This window comes from Amblyraja radiata, chromosome 3, assembly GCF_010909765.2.
Source record: "Amblyraja radiata isolate CabotCenter1 chromosome 3, sAmbRad1.1.pri, whole genome shotgun sequence".
NCBI lineage: Eukaryota > Metazoa > Chordata > Chondrichthyes > Rajiformes > Rajidae > Amblyraja > Amblyraja radiata.
Window position 1 is genome coordinate 117,977,931 of NC_045958.1, and position 23,475 is coordinate 118,001,405.

Genomic DNA, 23,475 nt, shown 5'->3' on the forward strand with positions numbered 1-23,475 from the left:
ATGTATGGCTGCTGAAGGTACTGGATCACTTCTCGTCATTGATGTTACAACTGCTGTTGGTAGTAGCATAATGAATTCTGAAGTGTAGACACATCCTATTTGCTCACGTTCAAACAAATGTCTCAAAACTCATTGCCCGGAGGTTCATTCTACAGCCTTTTATATGCTGAAGAGAAAACTGAAGGGGACTAGCCCTCAGAACAAGCATAAGCTAAAGATGGCTGCAATACAGGCCTGGCAGAGCATCACCAGAGAAGGCACCCAGCAACTGGTGATGCCCATGAATCGCAGACTTCAAGCACTCATTGCATGCAAAGGATAGGCAACAAAATACTAAAAACGACTACTTTCATTTACATGATATTGCTGTGTCCCAAACATTACGGTGTTGTGAAATGGGGGGACTATGTATAAACACTGCTGTAATTTCTACATGGCGAAACCAAAATGTATAAAAATGGCCTTTATTAAAATCTGACAATGTGCACTTTAACCACATGTGATTTTTTTTCTATTACAAATCTCGAATTGTGGAGTACTTTCTGGAGCACTAGTATGGGAGTTGTGGTATGAAGGGACTGGTTTCCAGAGGGCTAGTAAGGACATTGTGGGCCGAATGGATTCTTGGGCTGGCGGCTCAGTCACTCATGCCTGTTGTGCTGGCAGCTCACTCGCAGCTGGTGCGCTGGCAGTTGGCACGGCTATTCCTTGAAATTCCATTTCAAGCAGGGTGCAAGGCCACCAAATTCAAGTGCAGTTTCATACCATTTCAAGCAGGGTGCAAGGCCATTAAAGACAGCGAGTCGTGACCTCTCCCTCCATCTTGCAGAGACTGAGCCACGCCCACACTTCTTGGTTTTATAGTCCCTCCCCCCTCCCACCAGAAGGCGCGTGGCCGTCATGGCGTGATTGACAGGAGAGAGAATCTCAACATTTTTTAAACACTAATATCTCTTATTTTTCATCGATGGGAAAAATCCTCGGCACCTGATGAGCAGAGGACTCTGAGTAAGATGGCCAAAAATCACAGCCGTACGTGGTAGCGTTTTTTCTAAAATCAATATAAAGCGCAAACAGGAAGTGATCAAGATTAGACTTTTAATTATATAGAAGCCAAGGCAACTTTAATTAGGCTAGGCAACTTTAATTAGGCAAGGCAAATTTAATTAGGCAACACAGCTTTAGCATTTCCAAACCAAAGGCAACACAGTTTTAGCATTTCCAAACCAAAGCCAACTCAGCTTTAGCATTTCCAAACTATATTTTCAAACCACATTAAGGGCACCGACAGCTCAGTAAAACCACTCACAGTTTAAAATTTTTTTTTTAAATTAGAAGTTAATACAGTACAAAACAATACAGTGGTACCTGATTTTAGGTGCCAACTGTGTCATAACGTAATTCTATGTACAACCTCTAGTTTTATGTTTTTGAAAAGGAAGTAAAAAACCCCCCAAAAAATAGAGAGAAGAAAAAGAGGAAAAATAGATAGTAGAAAATAGAAAAACGTGAAGTGTGTATATAAGAAAAGAAAAAGTATAAAGTAGAAATAGAAGAAAAAGACCCTTAAAAAAGAAACTTTCAAATCTTTGTTCGGAGATGTAAATCTATCCACGACCTGACCTGAAATCAGTAACCTTTACGGTACTGCTGCATCACATGATTCCAAAAAGTCGATGAAAGGGACCAACTCCATAAGAATTGGTCATATTTATCTATTAGGCGGAGTCTCATTTCTTCAAGGTGTGGTATATCCATCATATTCCTAATCCACATTTTAATAGTTGGTATAGCTGTATTTTTCCAAAATTTAAGTATCAATTTGTTTCCAATTATAAACCCATAATTAAAGAATACTTTTTGGTCTTTGTTTAAATTGATATCTTCTACTATTATTCCAAATATAATCCATTCCGTATTAGGTTCTATTCTTGACTTGAAGAGCTTTGTAAATATATCAAATATATCACAGTTTTTAATGAACATGTGTTCAGCGTTATTCACAGCTCAGACTGAGAGACGTGATCCTCTCACTCGCCCATCTTGCAGAGACTGACTGAGGCACTCAATACTTGGTTTTATAGTCCCTCCGGAAGCAGCGTGGCCTTCAGGAGAGAGAATCTCAACATTTTTTAAACACTAATAACTCTTTTATTTTTCGCCGATGGAAAAAATCTTCGTCCTGCGCAGCGGAAGGGGTCTCTGAGTAAGATGGCATATTCAACCAAGTATATGGTTCAATGAAATTAAGATACATATGTAAAACATATATATGGAAACAGGCCCTTCGGCCCACCAAGTCCACACCGACCAGCAATCTACCATACACCAGTTCTATCCTACACGACAGGGACAATAGGTGCAGGAGTAGGCCATTCGGCCCTTCGAGCCAGCACCGCCATTCAATGTGTTCATGGCTGATCATCCCCAATCAGTACCCCGTTCCTGCCTTCTCCCCATATCCCGACTCCTCTATTTTTAAGAGCCCTATCTAGCTCTCTCTTGAAAGCAGCAACTCTACCGCTGCGCCACCATGCCACCCCATTAAATTAGTTTTTCTGTAATATATATATTATGATGTCATGTCAATAAGGATGAACACATGATTATGATTTCTGCCCTTAGTTGGATAACGCACATCTCCAATCATTGTGTTTTACATCTATATGGCTTTTTTTCAACCTCTTCAGTCTGAAGGTCTTGACCCGAAACATCACCCATTCTTTCTCCCCAGAGATGCTGCCTTATTCCAGCTTTTTGTGTCTATCTTCAGTTTAAACCGGCATCTGCAGTTCCTTCAGACACTATGTTAAGCGAAACAGGTCCTATTCTCATAATATTATTCACCTCAACTAAGTATTTTCTTCACCTCCGCTGCTGCAGAGAATACAATCCCAGTTATCAAATCTTGCTTCAAAGTGAAAAAAAAAAATCCCAGCCCTGCCAACATCCTCCTAAATTGCCCTGGATCCTTTCCAGAGAAATTGCACCCTTCCTACAATGTGTCATAGTCTTACAGCATGGAAACAGGCCCTTCATCCCAGGTACTCTGTGTCCAGCTGGGGTCCAGGGGAGGTGAGTGTCAGTGACCCGAGGGTCGGGGATCGTAACGAAGCCTTAGCCCGAGATTCATCCCCTTGGCTCCGGAGGCGGCACCGAAGCCTCCACTCACCTCTCCTGGCTTCGGGCCGGGTTTAAAACACCATAGGGTGTGGACAGAGCGGCCGACGGACACAGAGCCGCCGGAGGTGAGAGAGGGAGCGGTGCCTCGGGGGTCAGTGCTGGGACCACCGCCCTGTCTCACCTTTAGACTCTAAACTAAACGCCGGTAGTTTGACAGCCCTACTTTAAACCAATGCCCTCTAGTTCTTGAATCGCATATCCCGGGGAAAAGACTATGCATTCACCTGATATATTCCCCTCATGGTTTTTACTCGGCTCTAAAACAATTTTTGCTTTAATTTGAATTTCCAGCAGCTGAGTGTCGAATGGAATCATTAGCACTGCAGAATTTGTCATTTTAAATAGTGTGCGATGGGCTTAAGCCAATCAAATTGTTTGTTATTTACGGGCAACCCGCTGACAGAAAGCTATTCTCATTGGTGAGTGTGGAGGAGTGAATTGAATTGGGCAAATTGAATTTTTCGTGACTTTCTTAATTTAAAAAAAAAAATTTGAGCGTGAGAATACTGTGATTAGCGTGAGAATCCAGGGCAGCTCTCAGGCTCTGGAACTCCCTCTCCCAACTGATCCGCAATTCCGTGTCCATCACCATCTTCCAGTCCCGCCTAAAGACCCATCTCTTCACCTCTGCCTATCCTTAGCCCCACATCCCCCTCCCTTTTCATCTGTGCATGAATTGCCTCATATTGTGTTTTGAATTGAATTCTGTCTTTAATTTGTGTACTAGTCATGTCTCTACTATTTATTTCATTCCCCTTACATGTTTTTCCTCTACCTGCTAAATTTTTGTAAGGTGTCCTTGAGACTCTTGAAAGGCGCCCATAAATAAAATTTATTATTATTATTATTAGAATCGAGTGAAATGCGTGATTCTCACGCTCAATGTGTGAGAGTTGGCAGCCCTGCTGTATTGAAATGAGAGGTTGAAGATGTCAGTGAAGACTGTGGTCAGTTGACTGCTGCACAATTTTGGGATCCTCAAGGGACTATACCCGTGCTGGGACTGCCCCAGAAGTTACACTAGTAAAAGCAGGTCTAACTTCTGACACAGAGATATATGTGGTAGTTCTTGCTTTCCCCCTCTCTCCATCCCCTCCCCCTTCCCAGTTCTCCCACCAGTCTTACTGTCACCGACTACATTCTATATCTGTCCCGCCAACTCTCCTGACATCAGACTGAAGAAGGGTCTCAACCCAAAACGTCGCCCATTCCTTCTCTCCGGAGATGCTGCCTGTCTGTCCTGCTGAGTTACTACAGCATTTTGTGTCTATATGGGACAGCCAGCAGGGGATGGGGGACACAGCCAGGTTCAAGTTTGTTTGCCTTTTTAAAATGGATGTAAAAGGCATTGATCTTATCTGGTGGAGATGTGTCATTGCAAGAGATCGCCCTGAATTTTGGCTTAACCGCTTGATTGAATGGTTTATGTTGATGCCAGGAATAAATTATTTTTATTCATTGTATATGTCCATCTTTTAATGCTTTGTGACCCTCAATATAGTCTAATTGAAACTGCCTTTTTGCTTTGTATTCTACTGATGGCTGATGTACTTATTTTTTAATAGGATCTATATGTGGAGCTAGAGACTCTTGGAAAGTTTGAAGCCGAAACTCTATTGACACAGACAGACAAACTCGTCAAAGAAAATCTTGCATCATCTGAAGCTGATGAGATCCTTAATTATGAGAAGAAGCTTGAAAAATGGGAGGAAGAACGCGCTGGATTGATTCAGCGTGAAATAGAATTGAGGGAGAAAGCTCGTCAAGAAAGAGAAGCCAGACTGGCAGCAAAAGCTGCAAACTAAACCTTTTTATACTCCTCTTTCTCACCCCCACACCCTCTGGACCTTCAGTGGTTTTTTTTTTATTACTGGAAAAAAAAAGATTTATTAATTAAGTGAATTCTGATGAAAACGATACAACAATTTATTCATAGGACATTTACTCAGTATCAGATCAGATTCAGATCAGATCAGATTCAGATTCAACTTTAATTGTCATTGTCAGTGTACAGTACAGAGACAACGAAATGCAGTTAGCATCTCCCTGGAAGAGCGACATAGAATATGACAATAAATACATCTATTCACATGCATACAGACATAGTGTTTTCCTGGTGGGAGGAGTGACCGGGGGGAGGGGGGGTGATTGGCAGTCACCGAGGTACATTGTTGAGTAGTGTAACAGCCGCCGGGAAGAAGCTGTTGCTGGACCTGCTGGTCCGGCAACGGAGAGACCTGTAGCGCCTCCCGGATGGTAGGAGGGTAAACAGTCCATGGTTGGGGTGAGAGCAGTCCTTGGCGATGTTGAGCGCCCTCCGCAGACAAAGCTTGCTTTGGACAGACTCAATGGAGGGGAGCGAGGAACCGGTGATGTGTTGGGCAATTTTCACCACCCTCTGCAATGCCTTCCGGTCAGAGACAGAGCAGTTGCCATACCATACTGTGATACAGTTGGTAAGGATGCTCTCGATGGTGCAGCGGTAGAAGTTCACCAGAATCTGGGGAGACAGATGGACCTTCTTCAGTCTCCTCAGGAAGAAGAGCCTTCTTGAACAGTGTTGAGGTATTGTGGGTCCAAGAGAGGTCATCGGAGATGTTGACCCCCAGGAACCTGAAGCTAGAAACACGTTCCACCTCCGTCCCGTTAATGTGGATGGGGGTGTGCGTGCCGCCCCTAGACTTCCTGAAGTCTACAATGAGCTCCTTGGTCTTCTTGGAGTTAAGGGCCAGGTTGTTGTCAGCGCACCATGCTGCTAGGAGTTGGACCTCCTCCCTATAGGCCGACTCATCATTGTTGCTGATGATGCCAATCACCGTTGTATCATCTGCATGCTTGATGATGGTGTTAGTACCATGTACAGGTGTGCAGTCGTAGGTGACGAGGGAGTAGAGGAGGGGGCTGAGCATACAGCCCTGTGGCACGCCGGTGTTCCGGGTGAGGGTTGAAGAAGTGTGCTTGTCTAACCTAACAGACTGGGGTCTGTTGGTTAGAAAGTCCAGTATCCAGTTGCAGAGGGAGGGGTCGATGCCCAGGTCACCGAGTTTGGTGATCAGTTTAGAGGGTTAATTAACCTGATCAGGGTGTTAAACTGGAAAATAACAGGATCATGAATTTATTTTTAAATATTCCTCATTCACTTGACATGGGCATCGGGTTTTGTATGAATGCATCATTCCACAATGGCTTCCCTCAGAATTTGTTGCAATTCCCTCAGGATCGAGATTGAAGATGCATCTCCTAGAATCTTTTCAAAGAAACAGCTCCATAACTCCATGTACAGCAACTTCATTCTGGAGAAATTTAAAAAACAGTTTATACACAAATATTTCACAGATGTGGAATAATTTAGTCAACGAACCACCTAGTAATAATAATTGTAATGCAGGGAACATTGGAACCTGCAGGTTGTACAGGTGCTGCCAAATAACTTTCATTCAGCTGGGAAGATACACCGGGTCTGAAGGGTCCTGTCCCAAAACATCTCCTATCCATGTTCTCCACAGATGTTATTCTCGTACTTTGTTTGTGCCTTTTGCAAACCAGCATCTGCAGTTCCTCGTTTCTATCACAATTCAACATCTCATCTGCAAGGTGGGCTTGCTGCCTTGTTACCGAAATATGACTGGATTACATGTTTAAATAATAATAATAATAATAATAATAATAACAATATCTTTTATTGTCATTGCACATAAGCGCAATGAGATTTGGTATGCAGCTTCCATCCGACGTCACAACATAAATAACTAATAAAATATTGATTTAGATATTTAGATCCCCCGAGAACATGGATTGTAAAAAGAACAGTAAATAGTCACAACAGTTCAAACAGACTAAAGTGCAGATGTGTCTGTGCGACATGACCATCCGAGGGAGACAGTCCGGAGGGGGGGGGGGGGGGGGGGGGGGGGGGGGGTGGGGGGCACTCAGCAGGGCCGGTTCAGAGCCACTATAGCTCTGGGAATGAAGCTGTTTCTGAGTGGAGGTTCGGGCGTAGAAGGCCTTGTAACGTCTGCCGGAGGGAAGTAGTTCGAAAAGTCCATTACAGGGGTGTGAGGAGTCTTTATGGATGCTGACGGCCTTCCTGAGGCACCGTGTGTGGTGGATGCCCTCCAAGTCTGGTAGCTGTGTCCCAATAATTGATTGATTAGATCCTTTAATAATCCTTTACAGGAAATTACAGTGCCACAACAGCTTCAAGACAGACATAACACCACACATTTCCTCAGATAGCTTCCATACTTAATAAGTTAAAATACAATGAATGAATACTAAAAAAGTGTAAAGTTACTTTTGTGCATAGTAAAACCTTATAGCAGCTGGTATACAAGACTTCCTATATCTCTCAGTTTTGCACATTGGTGCAATCAGTCTCTGACTGAAGATGCTGCTCTTGATCACCTTCAGGGCGTGGAGTGGGTGAGTGGGGTTGGTCATTATTGAACCCAGTTTGTTCAGAGTTCTGGCCTCTGCAACCTGCTGGACCGTTAGTTGCTCAGCCCCGACCACTGAGCCGGCCTTCCTGATCAGCTTGTCCAGTCTGTTTTTGTCCGCTATGCGGGCGCCTTCTCCCCAACAGGCCACAGCAAAAAACAGCACTGGCCACCACTGAATGGTAGACACTGCACAGCAGGGGTTGGCAGATGTTGAATGACCTTAGCCTCCTTAAGAAATACAGTCGACTTTGTCCCTTCCTGTACGCCTCCATATGACTCTTCCAGTCCAGCTCACTTCTGCGCTCTGTGTACGACGCGCTGAAGAGCTCTCCTCTCCTCCTCCGTGCAGCTGAGATACCACACAGAGATGTCATATGTTAATATGCTCTCTGTGGTGCAGCGGTAGAAGGTTGTCAGCAGCTGTTGGGGCAGACCAGTCTTTTTTAATGTCCTCAGGAAGAACAGTCGTTGCTGTGCCTTCTTGACCAGCGCAGCGGTGTCGGTGGACCATGTGAGGTCCTCTGAAATGTGAGTGCCCAGAAACTTAAAGATCTGGACTGGGGCTCCAACATTCAACCTACCACTCAAAATGAGATACAAGCTCAATCCAGCAAATCACTTGTACATGGGTAGCATTCCTTTTTTTTAAATAATATTTTTATTAGAAGCATGTGCATATCACAATAAAAACATTTCTTGTATATCAATCACACATTGCTAATAGGTGGGAATCCAACTATCAAAATAATAGTGGTCCTCATTTATCAGTTGAATATTAACTCTGCTTCTATTTGGGGTTTTTTATAGATAGAACGTGAGAAGAAAACAAAAAGGCACGATAAAGAAGAATGGAGTAATTTACCAATAATACAACTTTGGAGATAGGTCTGTAGGGTATAAAGCATAACTATTCATCTAATCCTGAGTACGAGCTTCAGTCAGATTCCCGTGCTGGACCAATTTACCCTTTCAAAAAGTCAGTAAATGGAGACCATATTCTAACAAATAATTCTTGTTTGTCAATTAAGACAAGTCTAATTCTTTCCAAATGTAAGGTCTCCGACATTTCCATAATCCACATTTTAATTGTTGGGGTTGTAGGATCTTTCCAGAATTTTAATATTAATTTTTTCCCAGTTGTTATATTATAATCAAAGAAAGTTTCTTTGGCTTGTTGTAAGTTTTCGGCTTTGTTCTGATATTCCTAATATTATTAGTTTTGAGTCGGGATCCAATTGGATGTTGACAACTTCAGAAATTATTCTAAAAATATCCGTCCAGATCATTTTTGATTTTTATAACAATTTGCAGTGGATTTTACTGTATTGATTAATAATGCCATGAAATGCAGTGTGTGTGGCACTTTTGCATTATTATATCAGTAAAAGTAACTATGATACGCTGAATGAAATAGGCAAAGCTGATAATGTATAGTTACCACCCAATGTAATTTGAATCAGATTTCTATAGATACAGCATTTATAGATTTTGAAATAGTTAATGTTCAATGGTTAATGTTAGAAGTAACAAAGGTTTTATTGCAAGAGGATTTGAGTACAGGAGTAAATACATCTTGTTCTACATAAAAGGGTCCCAGTGAGACTGATTCTGTTTATATATTCTTAATGTGTTAGTGGATTTGAGAATTGCTTTGAGAAGATGGTGATGAGCCATAACATTATACTGCCAGACTGCTCTTTAGTGGAAAGTCCTAGAATTAAAACTCCTTCTCAACGAAGGAACACTGAAATGGAGCTGCGATATTAAGGGGTTGGACAGGCTAGATGCAGGAAGATTGCTCCCGATGTTGGGGAAGTCCAGGACAAGGGGTCACAGCTTAAGGATAAGGGGGAAATCCTTTAAAACCGAGATGAGAAGAACTTTTTTCACACAGAGAGTGGTGAATCTCTGGAACTCTCTGCCACAGAGGGTAGTTGAGCCAGTTCATTGGTTATATTTAAGAGGGAGTTAGATGTGGCCCTTGTGGCTAAGGGGATCAGAGGGTATGGAGAGAGGAAGGAGGTACGGGATACTGAGTTGGATGATCAGCCATGATCATATTGAATGGCGGTGCAGGCTCGAAGGGCCGAATGGCCTACTCCTGCACCTAATTTCTATGTTTCTATGTTTCTATATACTTCCAAGTCAGGAAGCTGGGTTGATTGGAGGGAAACATGCAATCGTGTGACTGCTGCTCGAGTTCTATGTTAGAGGTTGGAGGTTTAGAATGGGCTGTCAAAACAAACTAAGCAGACTAATTGCATTGCATTTTCTAGATGATACTGCAGCCTGTGTGCCAATCAACTAGGCTTTTTTGTCCTACAAACAAAGAACTGCAGATGCTAGTTTATATCAAAGATACAGTGTTGGAGTAACAATGGGTCAAGCAGCATCTATGGAGCAAAAGAATGGGTAGTGTTTCAAAGGTTCAAAGGTCTTTTATTGTCACATGTACCAATTAAGGTGCAGTGAAACTCAAATTACCATATTTCAGCTCTGAAGAAGGGTCTCGACCGAAAACGTCACCCATCCTTTTTCTCCAGAGGTAGGTTGTTTTGGCCTGGATGGTTTAAGCCCTTTGAAATGTTGGCATTGCACTCGTTCAGAGAAGTGGAAAGGAATTACATTGGAAAGGTCGTGGTCTATGAGCAGACAACTCTCTTCTCAGGGAATTCTCTGCCGGTTCTCTGGATACTTTCAAGAGAGAGCTAGATAGGGCTCTTAAAGATAGCGGGGTCAGGGGATATGGGGAGAAGGCAGGAACGGGGCACTGATTGGGGATGATCAGCCACGGTCACATTGAATGACGGTGCTGGCTCAAAGGGCCGAATGGCCTACTCCTGCACCTATTGTCTATTGTCTATTAACTCACTTACAGCCACTAACCTGCTCCTGTGGCCATGGTGTTAATCTGAGTGGTCCAATTACTATTTGGAGTAATAAGGTTAATATAATTTGGAGAGTAAACCTCCATTAAAAGTTAGCATTTTGGATATGCTATTAGAACAAAGATTGAAAATTATAGGATTAGGAAGTTTCCATTGGAAATTGTTTTTTGTATTTCAGGAGAATGGCCTACTTACTGTATCTTTATTGCACTTTAAACAGATATTGATGAAATGTTTCAAATGATATGGCAAGGACTTTAATGGGAAATTCCTATTTTAAATGTATCTTTTTGGAATGTTATTTCCTGGTAGACATGCCAAGCTTCTAATTTAATCCTGATTTAGATTGTTTATTAAACCCTTTGTATAGTTGAGGCCAAATCAAAGAACTAGTAACTAATAGTCATAAAATAAAAATATTGTAGTTTATTTGTTTCATCCTTATCCTGACCTGACAATTTTCAGAAGCCATAGATGTTGCACAAAGATCTAAACGTTCATTTTGTTCCTTAATTTATCCTCCATTATCTCTGTGTCCAATAGATCAGCCTGTCATTCTAAAATTAGCCACCTAAGGCCATTACGTGAATCTGTATAAAACAATCCTGTGATACCTTGTGGGTTGTTGCAATATAATGAGTGTTACGTTTGGGGGAACTGAAAGTAAGAACGATTTTGGTTTGGATGGAGATAGATGGGGTAATTGAATATATCTTTACGTCATCTCCAAATGGGGAATTAAGATGGAGAATTATGTAGGACAATTAAATTTAAAAAGATGGAAAGCAATATGAAAAGAATAGGATGTGTAGGAAAGAACTGCAGATGCTGGTTTACACTGCAGATAGACACAAACATGCTGGAGTAACTCAGCGGGACAGGCAGCATGTCTGGAGAGAAGGAATGGGTGACGTTTCGGGTTGAGACCCTTCTTCAGTTGGTGGTTGCATGGTTTTGAACTTTGAGAGAGTGTGTTCAATTCAAGTGTTATGTTGGTCTCGGTATAGCGTATCACTCGTTTTAAGAAGCCATCTAATTATTTATTAGTATTTCAAAATAGGAATACATAACTGTTAATGGCCCATCAATCTGGAACTGGTCATCTGCATTTCAAGCTTCTTCCTGTTTATGGAGTGTAACCAAGACAAGCTAGTTTTGTAGGTAACGTTGCCTATTTCCTTCGCTCCATAGATGCTGCTGCACCCGCTGAGTTTCTCCAGCATTTTTGTGTACCTTCGATTTTCCAGCATCTGCAGTTCCTTCTTAAACAAGCTAGTTTTGTAAATTGTTCTTCACGTGTCCATACGAGTCCACGTTATATTCAAACAGGCACCAGCCATCTTCACTAAATGGATGCATCAGATGTACATTTCAACAAAAGATTGTGACAGTTTATAGATCTAAGCATTGAAATTAAGGCTGCTTCCCTCAGAGGGCTCGTACACCCATGTTCCCGTACATGTACGATGACCTTCTCATCCCTTGAATTAGCTAAGTGAATCACTTATGTAACGCTCAAATCAAAGGATTGTTACTCCAGCTGCGGATTTGCCCAAAACTTGTACAATTGAAACAGTTCTTACCTCCAATCCCTTGTAAAAATGGGCCAGAAGTCACTTGCCTTCACAACTAATTGCTGCACCTACATACAAACTTTGTTTTGTGCACAGCACATAGATCTCTGTACTGCACTCATTTGCAGTTTTTATTTAGATAATAGAGCCTTTTGATTTCTCCTATTGCAGTGCATGACCTCACACCTTCCTACGTTAAATTTGTCTTGCCAAATTTTCACCCACTCACAACCTAGTTGTAGTATCCGAATGTCCTCACTGCAGCATGTCCACCCACCTATTTTTATGTAATCTGCAAACTTGGACAGCTTACTCTCACCCTTTTCCGTGTTCATAAGATTATAAGACATAGGAGCAGAATTAGGCCGTATAGCCCATTGGGTCTGCTCTGCCATTCAATCATGGCTGATCTATTTTCGCCCTCAACCGCATTCTCCTGCCTTCTCCCCGTAACCTTTGACCCCCTTACTAATCATATCAATCTCTGCTTTGAAAATGACCAATGACTTAGCCTCCTCAGCCAAAGATAGACACAAAAAGCTGGAGTAACTCAGCGGGTCAGACAGCTTCTCTGGAGAAACGGAAAAGGTGATGTTTTGGGTCAAGACCCTTCTCCGATACTCAATGGCTTCCTCAGCCGTCTGTGGCAATGAATTCCACAGATTTGTCACCCGAGGGGGACACAGCTACAAGGGGACAGTTATCCGTCTGGACCCTTGAGTACTCCACTAGCTACACCCTTCTAGCCTGAAAAAGACCCACATATTATAAATCTGCCTTTTGTATGATGACCATTCTTCAATCCTCGTACATACACTCCCCTCATACTGTTAGCTCAGATCCTGTGAACCAGCCTATTATGCACATTCTGGAAATCCAAATACGTTACTGCTGTAGATTTCTGCCCCTCAATTATTTGGCAAGAGGGATAGAGTGAATTTACTTTTTGCCACACATTTTTGAAGCAGGACCCATAATGTAGAAACAGTCCCTTTAACCTACCCCAGGCAATAAATATCCTTGTGAATCTATCCCCCACACCAGCTCCAGAGCAATTGTGTCATTTCCATACTAAGGTGGTTAAAACTACATATAATTATCCAAATATGGCTTCATCAATGTTAAGCTATATCATAGCCTACCTGCTATACCCTGCCACATGAAGGCTAGCTCCTCATATGCCTTCTTTACCATTCTATCTACCTGTGCAGAGTCCCTGTGTTCCTCAATCAATACTCCCTAGTTTAATGGCGCAATTGTAATCATGTGTTGTCCTTCCACTGACTGGAGAGCGTGCAACAAAAGCTTTTCACTACCTCAGTACACGTGTTAATGTATCATTGAGCTCACAAATGTACCATTGCTTTGCCCAAGGTGCCAGATAACCATCATCATTAGGGTGTCCGCTTCACTATCTGCACCAACGGTAACTTTTGCATAATCTACAAATTTACTCATTATTCCTCCTAATGTGATATTTATTACAAATAGTAAGAATGGCAGTACCAATCACTGGGGTACTCCATTAGTAGCAGGCCTCCAATCTCAAAAGCAACTCTACCGTCAACCACAGTCTCCTTTTACTGTAGCTGTGGTCCCAAGGATTCTAACTTTTGTACCAGCCTTCCGTGTGAATCATTACAATGCAGTGACTAGTGGGGTACCGCAAGGCTCAGTGCTGGGACCCCAGCTATTTACAATATATATTAATGATCTGGATGAGGGAATTGAAGGCAATATCTCCAAGTTTGCGGATGACACTAAGCTGGGGGGCAGTGTTAGCTGTGAGGAGGATGCTAGGAGACTGCAAGGTGACTTGGATAGGCTGGGTGAGTGGGCAAATGTTTGGCAGATGCAGTATAATGTGGATAAATGTGAGGTTATCCATTTTGGTGGCAAAAACATGAAAGCAGACTATTATCTAAATGGTGGCCGACTAGGAAAAGGGGAGATGCAGCGAGACCTGGGTATCATGGTACACCAGTCATTGAAAGTGGGCATGCAGGTGCAGCAGGCAGTGAAGAAAGCGAATGGTATGTTAGCTTTCATAGCAAAAGGATTTGAGTATAGGAGCAGGGAGGTTCTACTGCAGTTGTACAGGGTCTTGGTGAGACCACACCTGGAGTATTGCGTACAGTTTTGGTCTCCAAATCTGAGGAAGGACATTATTGCCATAGAGGGAGTGCAGAGAAGGTTCACCAGACTGATTCCTGGGATGTCAGGACTGTCTTATGAAGAAAGACTGGATAGACTTGGTTTATACTCTCTAGAATTTAGGAGATTGAGAGGGGATCTTATAGAAACTTACAAAATTCTTAAGGGGTTGGACAGGCTAGATGCAGGAAGATTGCTCCCGATGTTGGGGAAGTCCAGGACAAGGGGTCACAGCTTAAGGATAAGGGGGAAATCCTTTAAAACCGAGATGAGAAGAACTTTTTTCACACAGAGAGTGGTGAATCTCTGGAACTCCCTGCCACAGAGAGTAGTCGAGGCCAGTTCATTGGCTATATTTAAGAGGGAGTTAGATGTGGCCCTTGTGGCTAAGGGAATCAGAGGGTATGGAGAGAAGGCAGGTACGGGATACTGAGTTGGATGATCAGCCATGATCATATTGAATGGCGGTGCAGGCTCGAAGGGCCGAATGGCCTACTCCTGCACCTAATTTCTATGTTTCTATGTTTCTATTACCTAATTCCATGTACACTTATGTCAATTCTATTTCCCTTAATTATACGATTTTTAATTACATTTTTTTTAAGCAATTAAATGAGTCAAACTTGACCTACAACAACAAAGCTATGCTGACAACTGATTAATCCCTACCTTTCTAAGTATAGATTGATCATATCATTTAGAGTTTTCCAATCATTTCCTTACCACCAATGTGACCTATCCCTGCAACTCTTTTTTTTGAATAAAGGAATTACATTTGCTGCCCTCCAGTCTTCGGGCACCTCACAAATGAATGCCCAATGAAATTAAAAAATGCCTCTGCTATCTCCACACTTACTTCCCATGGGTGCCTGGGGTTCTTTCATTAGTCCCTTGGGATTTACTGCCTTCTCCAGGGCAGCTCCCAGGCTCTGGAACTCCCTCCCCCAACTGATCCGCAATTCCGTGTCCCTCACCATCTTCCAGTCCCGCCTCAAGACCCATCTCTTCACCTCTGCCTATCCTTAGCCCCACGTCCCCCTCCCTTTTCATATGTGCATTAATTGCCTCATATTGTGTTTTGTATTGAATTCTGTCTTTACTTTGTGTACTAGTCATGTCTCTACTATTTATTTCATTCCCCTTACATGTTTTTCCTCTACCTGCTAAATTTTTGTAAGGTGTCTTTGAGACTTGAAAGGCGCCCATAAATAAAATTTATTATTATTATTATTTATGTTCATGCAAGTTATCTTATGTTCCTTTTTTTGGATATTGTGTTCTAGAATATCACTCTTTTTATATAGTGATGGGAGCAGAATTAGGCCATTCGGCCAGTCAAGTCTACTCTGCCATTCAATCATGGCTGATCCATCTCTCCCTCCAAACCCTATTCTCCTGCCTTCTTCCCATAGCCCCTGACACCCGTACGAATCAAGAATCTGTCAGTCTTTGCCATAAAAATATCCATTGACTTGGCCTCCACAGCCTTCTGTGGCAAAGAATTCCACAGATTACCCACCGTCTGACTAAAAAAATTTCTCCTCATCTCCTTCCTAAAGGAACGTCCTTTAATTCTGAGGCGACGACCTCTGGTCCTAGACTCTCCCACTAGTGCAAACATCCACTCAATCCAGGCCTTTCACTATATCTCCCTCCAAAATTTCCAGCTACAATATTTCCTTTGTTAATATATGATGTGAAATAATCACTTATGGCCTTTATTGTCTTTCTGTAGTTCCATGAAAATTGCACCTATAGTCCCTCAGGATCCCTACACTTTCCTTACTGTTAATATACAGAAGATTATATTCCTTTGTTACGAAGCAAATATGCAAGTTTTTGGGAAACTGAAATTAGTCATGACCCTATAAAGGAAGGAGAGAATGGAATCTAGACTCCTGTAAGGGCCATGAACTCGTCAAGAGTGTTTTATTGTCATATGTCCCAGATAGAACAATGAAATTCTTACTTGCAGCAGCACAACAGAATCCTTAGTGAAAAGGATTAAGGAAAATCCAAGGCATTGTGTATATGTATACAATATATACATGTTAAAAACAAGAGTCGCTCAGGAGAAGGTAGAACCTCTCAAGGATAGGAGGGTATCCATGCCTGGAGGGATGAGTATTCACCAAAATGTAGAACACGGGGGTAGTGAGATCAGCAAGAGGGATGGTGATATTCTAGGCCATGATATCAAGAAAGAGGTTCTGCTTTTCATTTTTGCCCCAAGCTGCTCATTATCCCTCAGCAAAATCTCCTTCCTATGTCATTATCCTACTCTCACTCCAAGATATTCTCCCACCTGAAATATACATCTTCAATCCCGATACTAGAGGTAACACAGACCTCAGAACTGTCTTTGCTGCTGACAAGTGTGTGTTCCTCTAAGTATGCTTACCCTAATTCTACTACATTTCTCTCTTCTTCTCCCACTTGAATGTTCCCCGTGCCAGAGTTTGCGCCCCTCCCTGCAGTCCCCAACCGTGCCCAATTAGGGATCCAAAACCTCACGTATGTGTGAGAGGGCCAAAGTGGATGCTCCTCCAAAATTATATCTGGATCCCTCTACCTGCCTTTTACTTATGCAGTTACAGAATCCTGTCCTTTACAGCTGTTCAGTTTTGAGGCAACTAATCTAAATGTCTGAAGAAGAGTCCTGACCCAAAATGTCACCCTCCGTGTTCTCCAGAGATGCTGCCTGACCTGGTCACAAAACGTTGGAGTAACTCAACTGGTCAGGTGGCATCTCTGGAGAAAAGGAATAGGTGACGTTTCAGGTCGAGACCCTTCATCAGTCAGTCTGACGAAGGGCCTCGATCTGAAACATCACCTATTCCTTTTCTCCAGAAATGCCGCCTGACCTGCTGAGTTACTCCAGAATTTTGTGTCTGTCTTCGGTGGAAAGCAGCATCTGCAGTTCCTTCTTACACATGCTGCCTGACCTGCTGAGTTGTCCTTTTGTGTATAGGCTGCACCAGTTCCTGCATCTTAACACTATGTCACCTTATCTGCTCAGCAATCTCTGGGTTGGTTTTAATATATTAAATATGTGCACCTTAGCTATACCTTTTTAAAATCCTGCTATTTAAACCCCTTGGCCTTTCAGAGCAGACAGGGATAACATGCCCACCAATCAACTACCTATTCCCTATCACAAACATATTTGATCTCTCTATTCTTACTCAAATCTAATAATTTCTAACTTTTCTATGCATGTTCACTGATTTGAAACATTATCTCAGTTCTACCTTCCACAGATGCTGCCTGACCTGATGTTTAATTCCAGCATTTTCGGTTTGCCATATTTCCAGCTTCTGCAGTCTTTTCCTTAGGTATTTTTTCATGTACAAATTGTAGTTATTTAATGCAAGCTAAAAGTGGCGTGAAATTGTAAAGTCGTGCTTTGTTAGAAGCCACATTTTTAAAATCACCATATTTTCCCTTCTCTTTCAATTTGACTCATGATTAAAACAATTACAATTAACGGATAACGGCTAGAGTGGGAACCAAGCTCTATACTAAGCTAATTTCTTATCCTGTAACAGCTACCATTAAAGTTGTGATGCAAATTATATTAAATTAATAATTACACTTTATATATAAAGGTGCATTAGTGATTTTGTGCAAAATGGCATTGCAGAAGCATTTCTAATAACGTTAAGTATTCATAAAATCAGCTTTATTCCTTTTTCCAAAATATTAGGCGGTTTAAAAATACTTAAAAGAAATTTCATTATATCCTCAGGGTTCTGATAATGCAAATGTAGTTTTTAAATGCTGTAACTGTAAATAAATATGCAGTCATTTGGAGATTAAGCAGTCTGGATTTGGTTTGGGAACAGCTCTGCCCAAGACTGCAATGAATTGCAGAGTTGTGGATGTAGCCCAGATCATCACAGACCAAACCTTCACCATTGAATTCATCTATACTCCTCGCTGCCTTGGGAGAGCAGCCAACGCAAGGGCCATTCCCATCCTGGCCATTCATTCTTCTCCCCACTCTCATTGGGCAGAAGATACAGAAGTTTGAAAGTGCACTCCACAGACTCAGGAACGGCCTCCTCCCCTGTTATAAGATGTTTGAACAGTCCTTCCATCAGCTAAGGTATAGCTCTGGCCTACATCATTGTGGACATGGGACATTTTCTGTGTAACTGATATGCTCCAATGTTGAGAACTATGTTCTATGCTCTGAATGGTAATTTCAGTAATCCCACAAGGAGATCTCTATGAAATAAAATTATTTTCGGACTTGAATGGGTAGGAACTGTGAGCTGATGTTTCTTCTGATTGATGTGTCTGGAAGCAGTGGCCAAAGTTTCAAAATATCTAAACTTATTTTCACAGGCTGGGTCTGAGGTGCAGTTTATATTCAAAGCAGAACTTAAATTGTGGTATTTCAGGGGAATGAAAGGTTCTGAGATCAGTGCATCTGAGGTAAGAGATTAGGTATGAGGAATCAAATGGCCCACTCCTGGTTCAATTTCATATGTTCAAACAGAACTTTGCCAGATAAATTATCTGTGGAAGATGTTGACCAAAAGGACCAATTTCTTCTGCAATTAGATTGTTTGTAGTAATCTTCACACTTCACCAGAAAGAAAGATGCCCCACTCTCCAATCTCCCAGATCTGCACAGTGTCAATGAGAGATTATGTCTTCAAATCTATAGAGGAACTTGGTGCAACACCTTTCTGTTTTAGAGTGGTTTTCAATGAACCAAGTCTAGAGCAGGTGCACTCACTTACTGTTATCCCCATAATAAATTATCTCAGATCACCACATATTATTTGAAGTACAATCTCACCAATGCACAGCCAAAGTTTACAATAATTTATTTCATCTTCACGTCATGTTTGCACCTTTAAAAGCCACTCCTCCCACATTACATTATAGATTAGAATACATTTTTCATTTGAATAATGTTTTAATTTCTTCCAAATTATATAAAATGACTAAAATACAGGGGCATGTTTAGTTTCATATGTTCTGATTACCTTTCATTGAGCACAGGGAAGAACCATCCAACTCATTGAATTAATGGTTGTTTGGTCCAACATTGTAAATGCTCATCCCACCTCTTTACACCACTAGAAGTACCTCTGTTTCAACATTTATACATCATCCCTCTCAATAAATCCATAGTGTCTTCTATGGAAAAGTCTCTTCTATTACAGACATTCCTGTCTCCATTCTGGAAACTTTGTAAATGTACTCAATGTCTGATTCTTCAGTTGAAGGAAGTTAACTTTTCCTCTTTGCTCTGGCAAGAGCCTTCATTATTTGAAGGTAGACAAAAATGCTGGAGAAACTCAGTGGGTGAGGCAGCATCTATGGAGCGAAGGAATAGGTGACGTTTCAGGTTGAGACCCATCTTCAGACTGATGTGGGGGTGGGGGGGGGGGTCAGGGAGAAGAAAGGAAGAGGTGGAGACAGTGGGCTGTGGGAGAGCTGGGAAGGGGAGAGGGGAGAGGAAGGAGGGAGAAAGCAAGGACTACCTGAAATTGGAGAAGTCAAGGTTCATACCACTGGGGTGTAAACTGCCCAAGCAAAATATAAGGTGCTGCTCCTCCAATTTGCAGTGGGACACACTCTGGCCATGGAGGAGGCCCAGGATAGAAAGGTTGGATTTGGAATGGGAGGGGGAGTTGAAGTGCTGAGCCACCGGGAGATCAGGTTGGTTAATGCGAACTAAGCGAAGGTGTTGGGCAAAGCGATCGCCAAGCCTGCACTTGGTCTCACCGATGTAGAGCAGTTGGCACCTAGAACAGCGGATGCAATAGATGAGGTTGGAGGAGGTGCTGGTGAACCTCTGCCTCACCTGGAAAGACTGCTTGGGTCCTTGGATGGAGTCGAGGGGGGGGAGGTAAAGCGACAAGTGTAGCATTTCCTGCAGTTGCAAGGGAAAGTAGGTGGGAAGGGACAAATTGACCAGGGAGTTACGGAGGGAACGGTCTCTGCGGAAAGCAGAAAGGGGAGGAAATGGGAAGATGTGGCCAGTGGTGGGATCCCGTTGGAGGTGGCGAAAATGTTGGAGGATTATCTGTTGTATGTGACGGGTGATAGGGTGGAAGGTGAGGTCAAGGGGGACTCTGCCCTTGTTATGAGTGGGGGGATGTGGAGTGAGAGCAGAGCTACGGGATATAGAAGAGACCCTGGTGAGAGCCTCATCTATAGTAGAAGAGGGGAACCCTTGCTCCCTAAAGAATGAGGACATCTCTGATGCCCTGGTTTGGAACACCTCATCCTGGGTGCAGATGCGGCGTAGACGGAGGAATTGGGAGTAGCAGATGGAGTCCTTACAGGAAACAGGGTGGGAAGAAGTGTAGTCCAGATTCATTATTTTAACCCATCTTTTCATTTCTTTAACTTCCTTGCTCTTGTGGAAACAGTCCCAGTACCATCTTTCATCTCATAGTGGGACAGCTGAAAGAGCTGTTGCCTCACAGCGCCAGAGACCCAAGTTCAATCCTGACCTCAGAGCTGTCCATGTGGAGTTTGCATGTCGTCCTTGTGATTGCGTGGGTTTCCTCCAGGTACTCCAGTTTCCTCCAACATCCCAAAGATGTGCAGGTTTATTAGTCGCAGTAAAATTGCCCTTAATGTGTGTTGAGGAGTGAATGCATTAGAATTAATGAGAACGGGTGATCGATGGTCGGCATAGACTCAGTGGGCTGAAGGGCCTGTTTCCAGGCTATATCTATAAACTAACCTAAACTCCACTCAAGACTGCAGCTTTAATATCAAAAACTGCTTAAAAAGCTCCAAAAATGAACATGACCGTGGAGAAATTTATCATGAAAATAATAACATTGGAAATGTAATTTCTCACCTCTTTGTTGAGGGGAAAAAAATAATCACAACTCAACTGTCATATTTCATTTTATTGTGGATTTTAATTTAATTGTTCCCTTTACATCAAATACTCCAGTGGCAGGGGATATTGCACACAATATCTGAAAAGCACTACATAATACTTTCACTGAAAACTAAGTTCTACATTAGATATGACTGGATAGAATTTTGCAGGATTATAAGACATAAATACCATACACAGCTGCAGTTTGACACATAAAACATTATTCAGATAATGGGAGGATTGAGTTGCTGCTCAGCCAGCTGTAAGACTGGTGCTTTCCATCTCTGGAAGATAAAACTGCATGCAAGTGTTTAAGCAGATTCTTTATGTTCGCAGTCCATTTATTTTATATTTTTTTAGTCATCAGCAGAATTTCTGTGAATTAAGGATGAGAGTAATTTTGGACAGTCACAATGTTGGTTGCAATCACTTTACCCGGGGTTAGGCATTAACAGTTTTTGGTCACGATTATGTTGTAATGTCACAAACATCCCATAAACAGCATTGCTTTGTATCATCATGTCAGTGAACGTGCCAAACATTTACAATGAGTTTTGTTTTTAAAAAACACTCAAAATCCCAAACACCCATTCATTCTAAAATCTAAAAGTGAGCAAATTCCCTCACACCAGCCTATGCCAATTTTATTAATGCACTCATATTTTTATCTGTTATATTAAAACAAACTTCACAACACACACCCTTTTCATCTACAGTATCATAACGGGCATATATTTGTGGTAAGGTGGGAATGAATTGCATTGCAACCTTTAAATCAGCAAGTGGTTTATGAACAATTGTGTCACTAGAACCCAGTGCGTTAGTTTAGAATACGGTATATAAATCTGGAAGAAAATTAACCATGGCAAGATATCAGTGGATTGTCTATTTCAAAAAAAGGTTGGTTATTGGAATGTAACATGTTCAAACCCACTTAGTAATTGCAATTCATATGCCTTGTTCTCCATGATCCCCAAGGCTCCCAGAAGTAAGCAATCATTTTCACCTTACGGATATTGTGAGTTTGGAGGCATTTAAAAATAGCACACAGAAAAAGTAAATGTACATTACATTGCCGAATTCAGCTCAACATGTTCCATAAAATCTACCATGGAGATACCAGTGCTTGCCACAGCAGCGGTTACTAATTAAATTCCTTTTCACTGTTGATATTTACTATTACGAAGATGCAATCTCACAATTACACAATTGATTTTTCCAACTCAGTAAAATTACCCTTCTTTGTCTTTAGGAAATGTAAACATGAAACAGGAAACTAAGCCGTGTGCAGTAATCAAATGCAACTTGTTTATTTTTTTAAACGAAGACCTCCCTTTGACCATTCATTCCTCACCACTCTATATAAGCTGCCCTACACTAGTTACAGCGACTGACACTTCTTCCAAGAACAGGTCTTGATCTTTTTAAATGATCCTGGAAAACATATCACATAATATTGGGTGATAATAAATGAGAAAATGCATTTATTATGGGGAGCTGCACCTCTCATCTAAAAAATGTGTACCGTTAGGAAAAGCTACACAGCTGCTTCTGCATAATATGCAATTCGATCTGGGCAAATTACAAGCCTCTTCAACCAGAACTATTCAAAGAAACTTGAAGTAAGTCTGTCTCCACAAAACATTTTCTACAGGGACACCAATAAACATCATGCCACATGCACATTCTCACAGTACTTACTCTATCATAGCACAACTAACTGCTCGTGGTTTAATTATGGATTTATAGAAGTACAGGGAAAGGTAATTTATCCGAAACATTTGTTACAAATTCATTCACATTAATGTTTCTCCGACAATGTTTTTAATTGCAACCACTGATTCTGGACTAGGACCATACAGCACAGAAGGTCAGTACGCCCATTGTGGCTGTACAGCTTTGAAAAAGCCATTCTTTTAGAAAAGGAGCTTAAAAAAATAAATTGCTTTTTTGATGTTGCAATTACTAATTTTGTAGTCAGAAAGCTATAGGTTATAGTGGAATTAAATCTTGAAAAATATTCTTGTTCCAACTTGTTTGAATGCTACTAAGTTACTAGCATCAAGAAACCAGAGGATTCAAAATCAGTGCTGACATTCTTCAGATCAATTGCAGTGGTGCTAATGATGCTCTCCAATGTTACAGGCCATTTTGACCATATCCTTGAAGTTTTAGAATTTAGTTTTAAAATCCTGGAATAATTGAAAGGAATAGATCGGATAGATGCACAGAGTAGTGGAATCAAGAACCAGAGGACATAGCTTTAAGGTGAGGGGCGAAAGATTTACTAGGAACCTGAGGGATAACGTTTTCACACAAAAGGTGGTGGATGTATGGAACAAGCTGCCGGAGGAGGTAGTTGAAGCAGGAACTAT

At 41.7% G+C, this 23,475-nt stretch overlaps 1 protein-coding gene across 2 annotated transcripts in view; it reads left to right on the plus strand.

Annotated features, from left to right (window-relative positions):
- mrps27 (mitochondrial ribosomal protein S27) overlaps positions 1–8,972 on the plus strand; it is a 106,512-nt gene extending 97,540 nt beyond the window's left edge. Inside the window, exons 11-12 of one of the 2 annotated variants that reach the window (XR_004411503.1) lie at positions 4,749–5,038; positions 8,936–8,972. Coding sequence is in view for 1 of the 2 variants with exons in the window: in XM_033018695.1 (XP_032874586.1) it covers positions 4,749–4,988 (240 nt within the window). In the remaining variant the exon portion in view is untranslated. Of the gene's footprint in view, positions 1–4,748; positions 5,266–8,935 lie in introns of those variants that run through there. The other variant, XM_033018695.1, reaches the window with a different exon arrangement.
- The last annotated feature ends 14,503 nt before the right edge of the window (positions 8,973–23,475 follow it).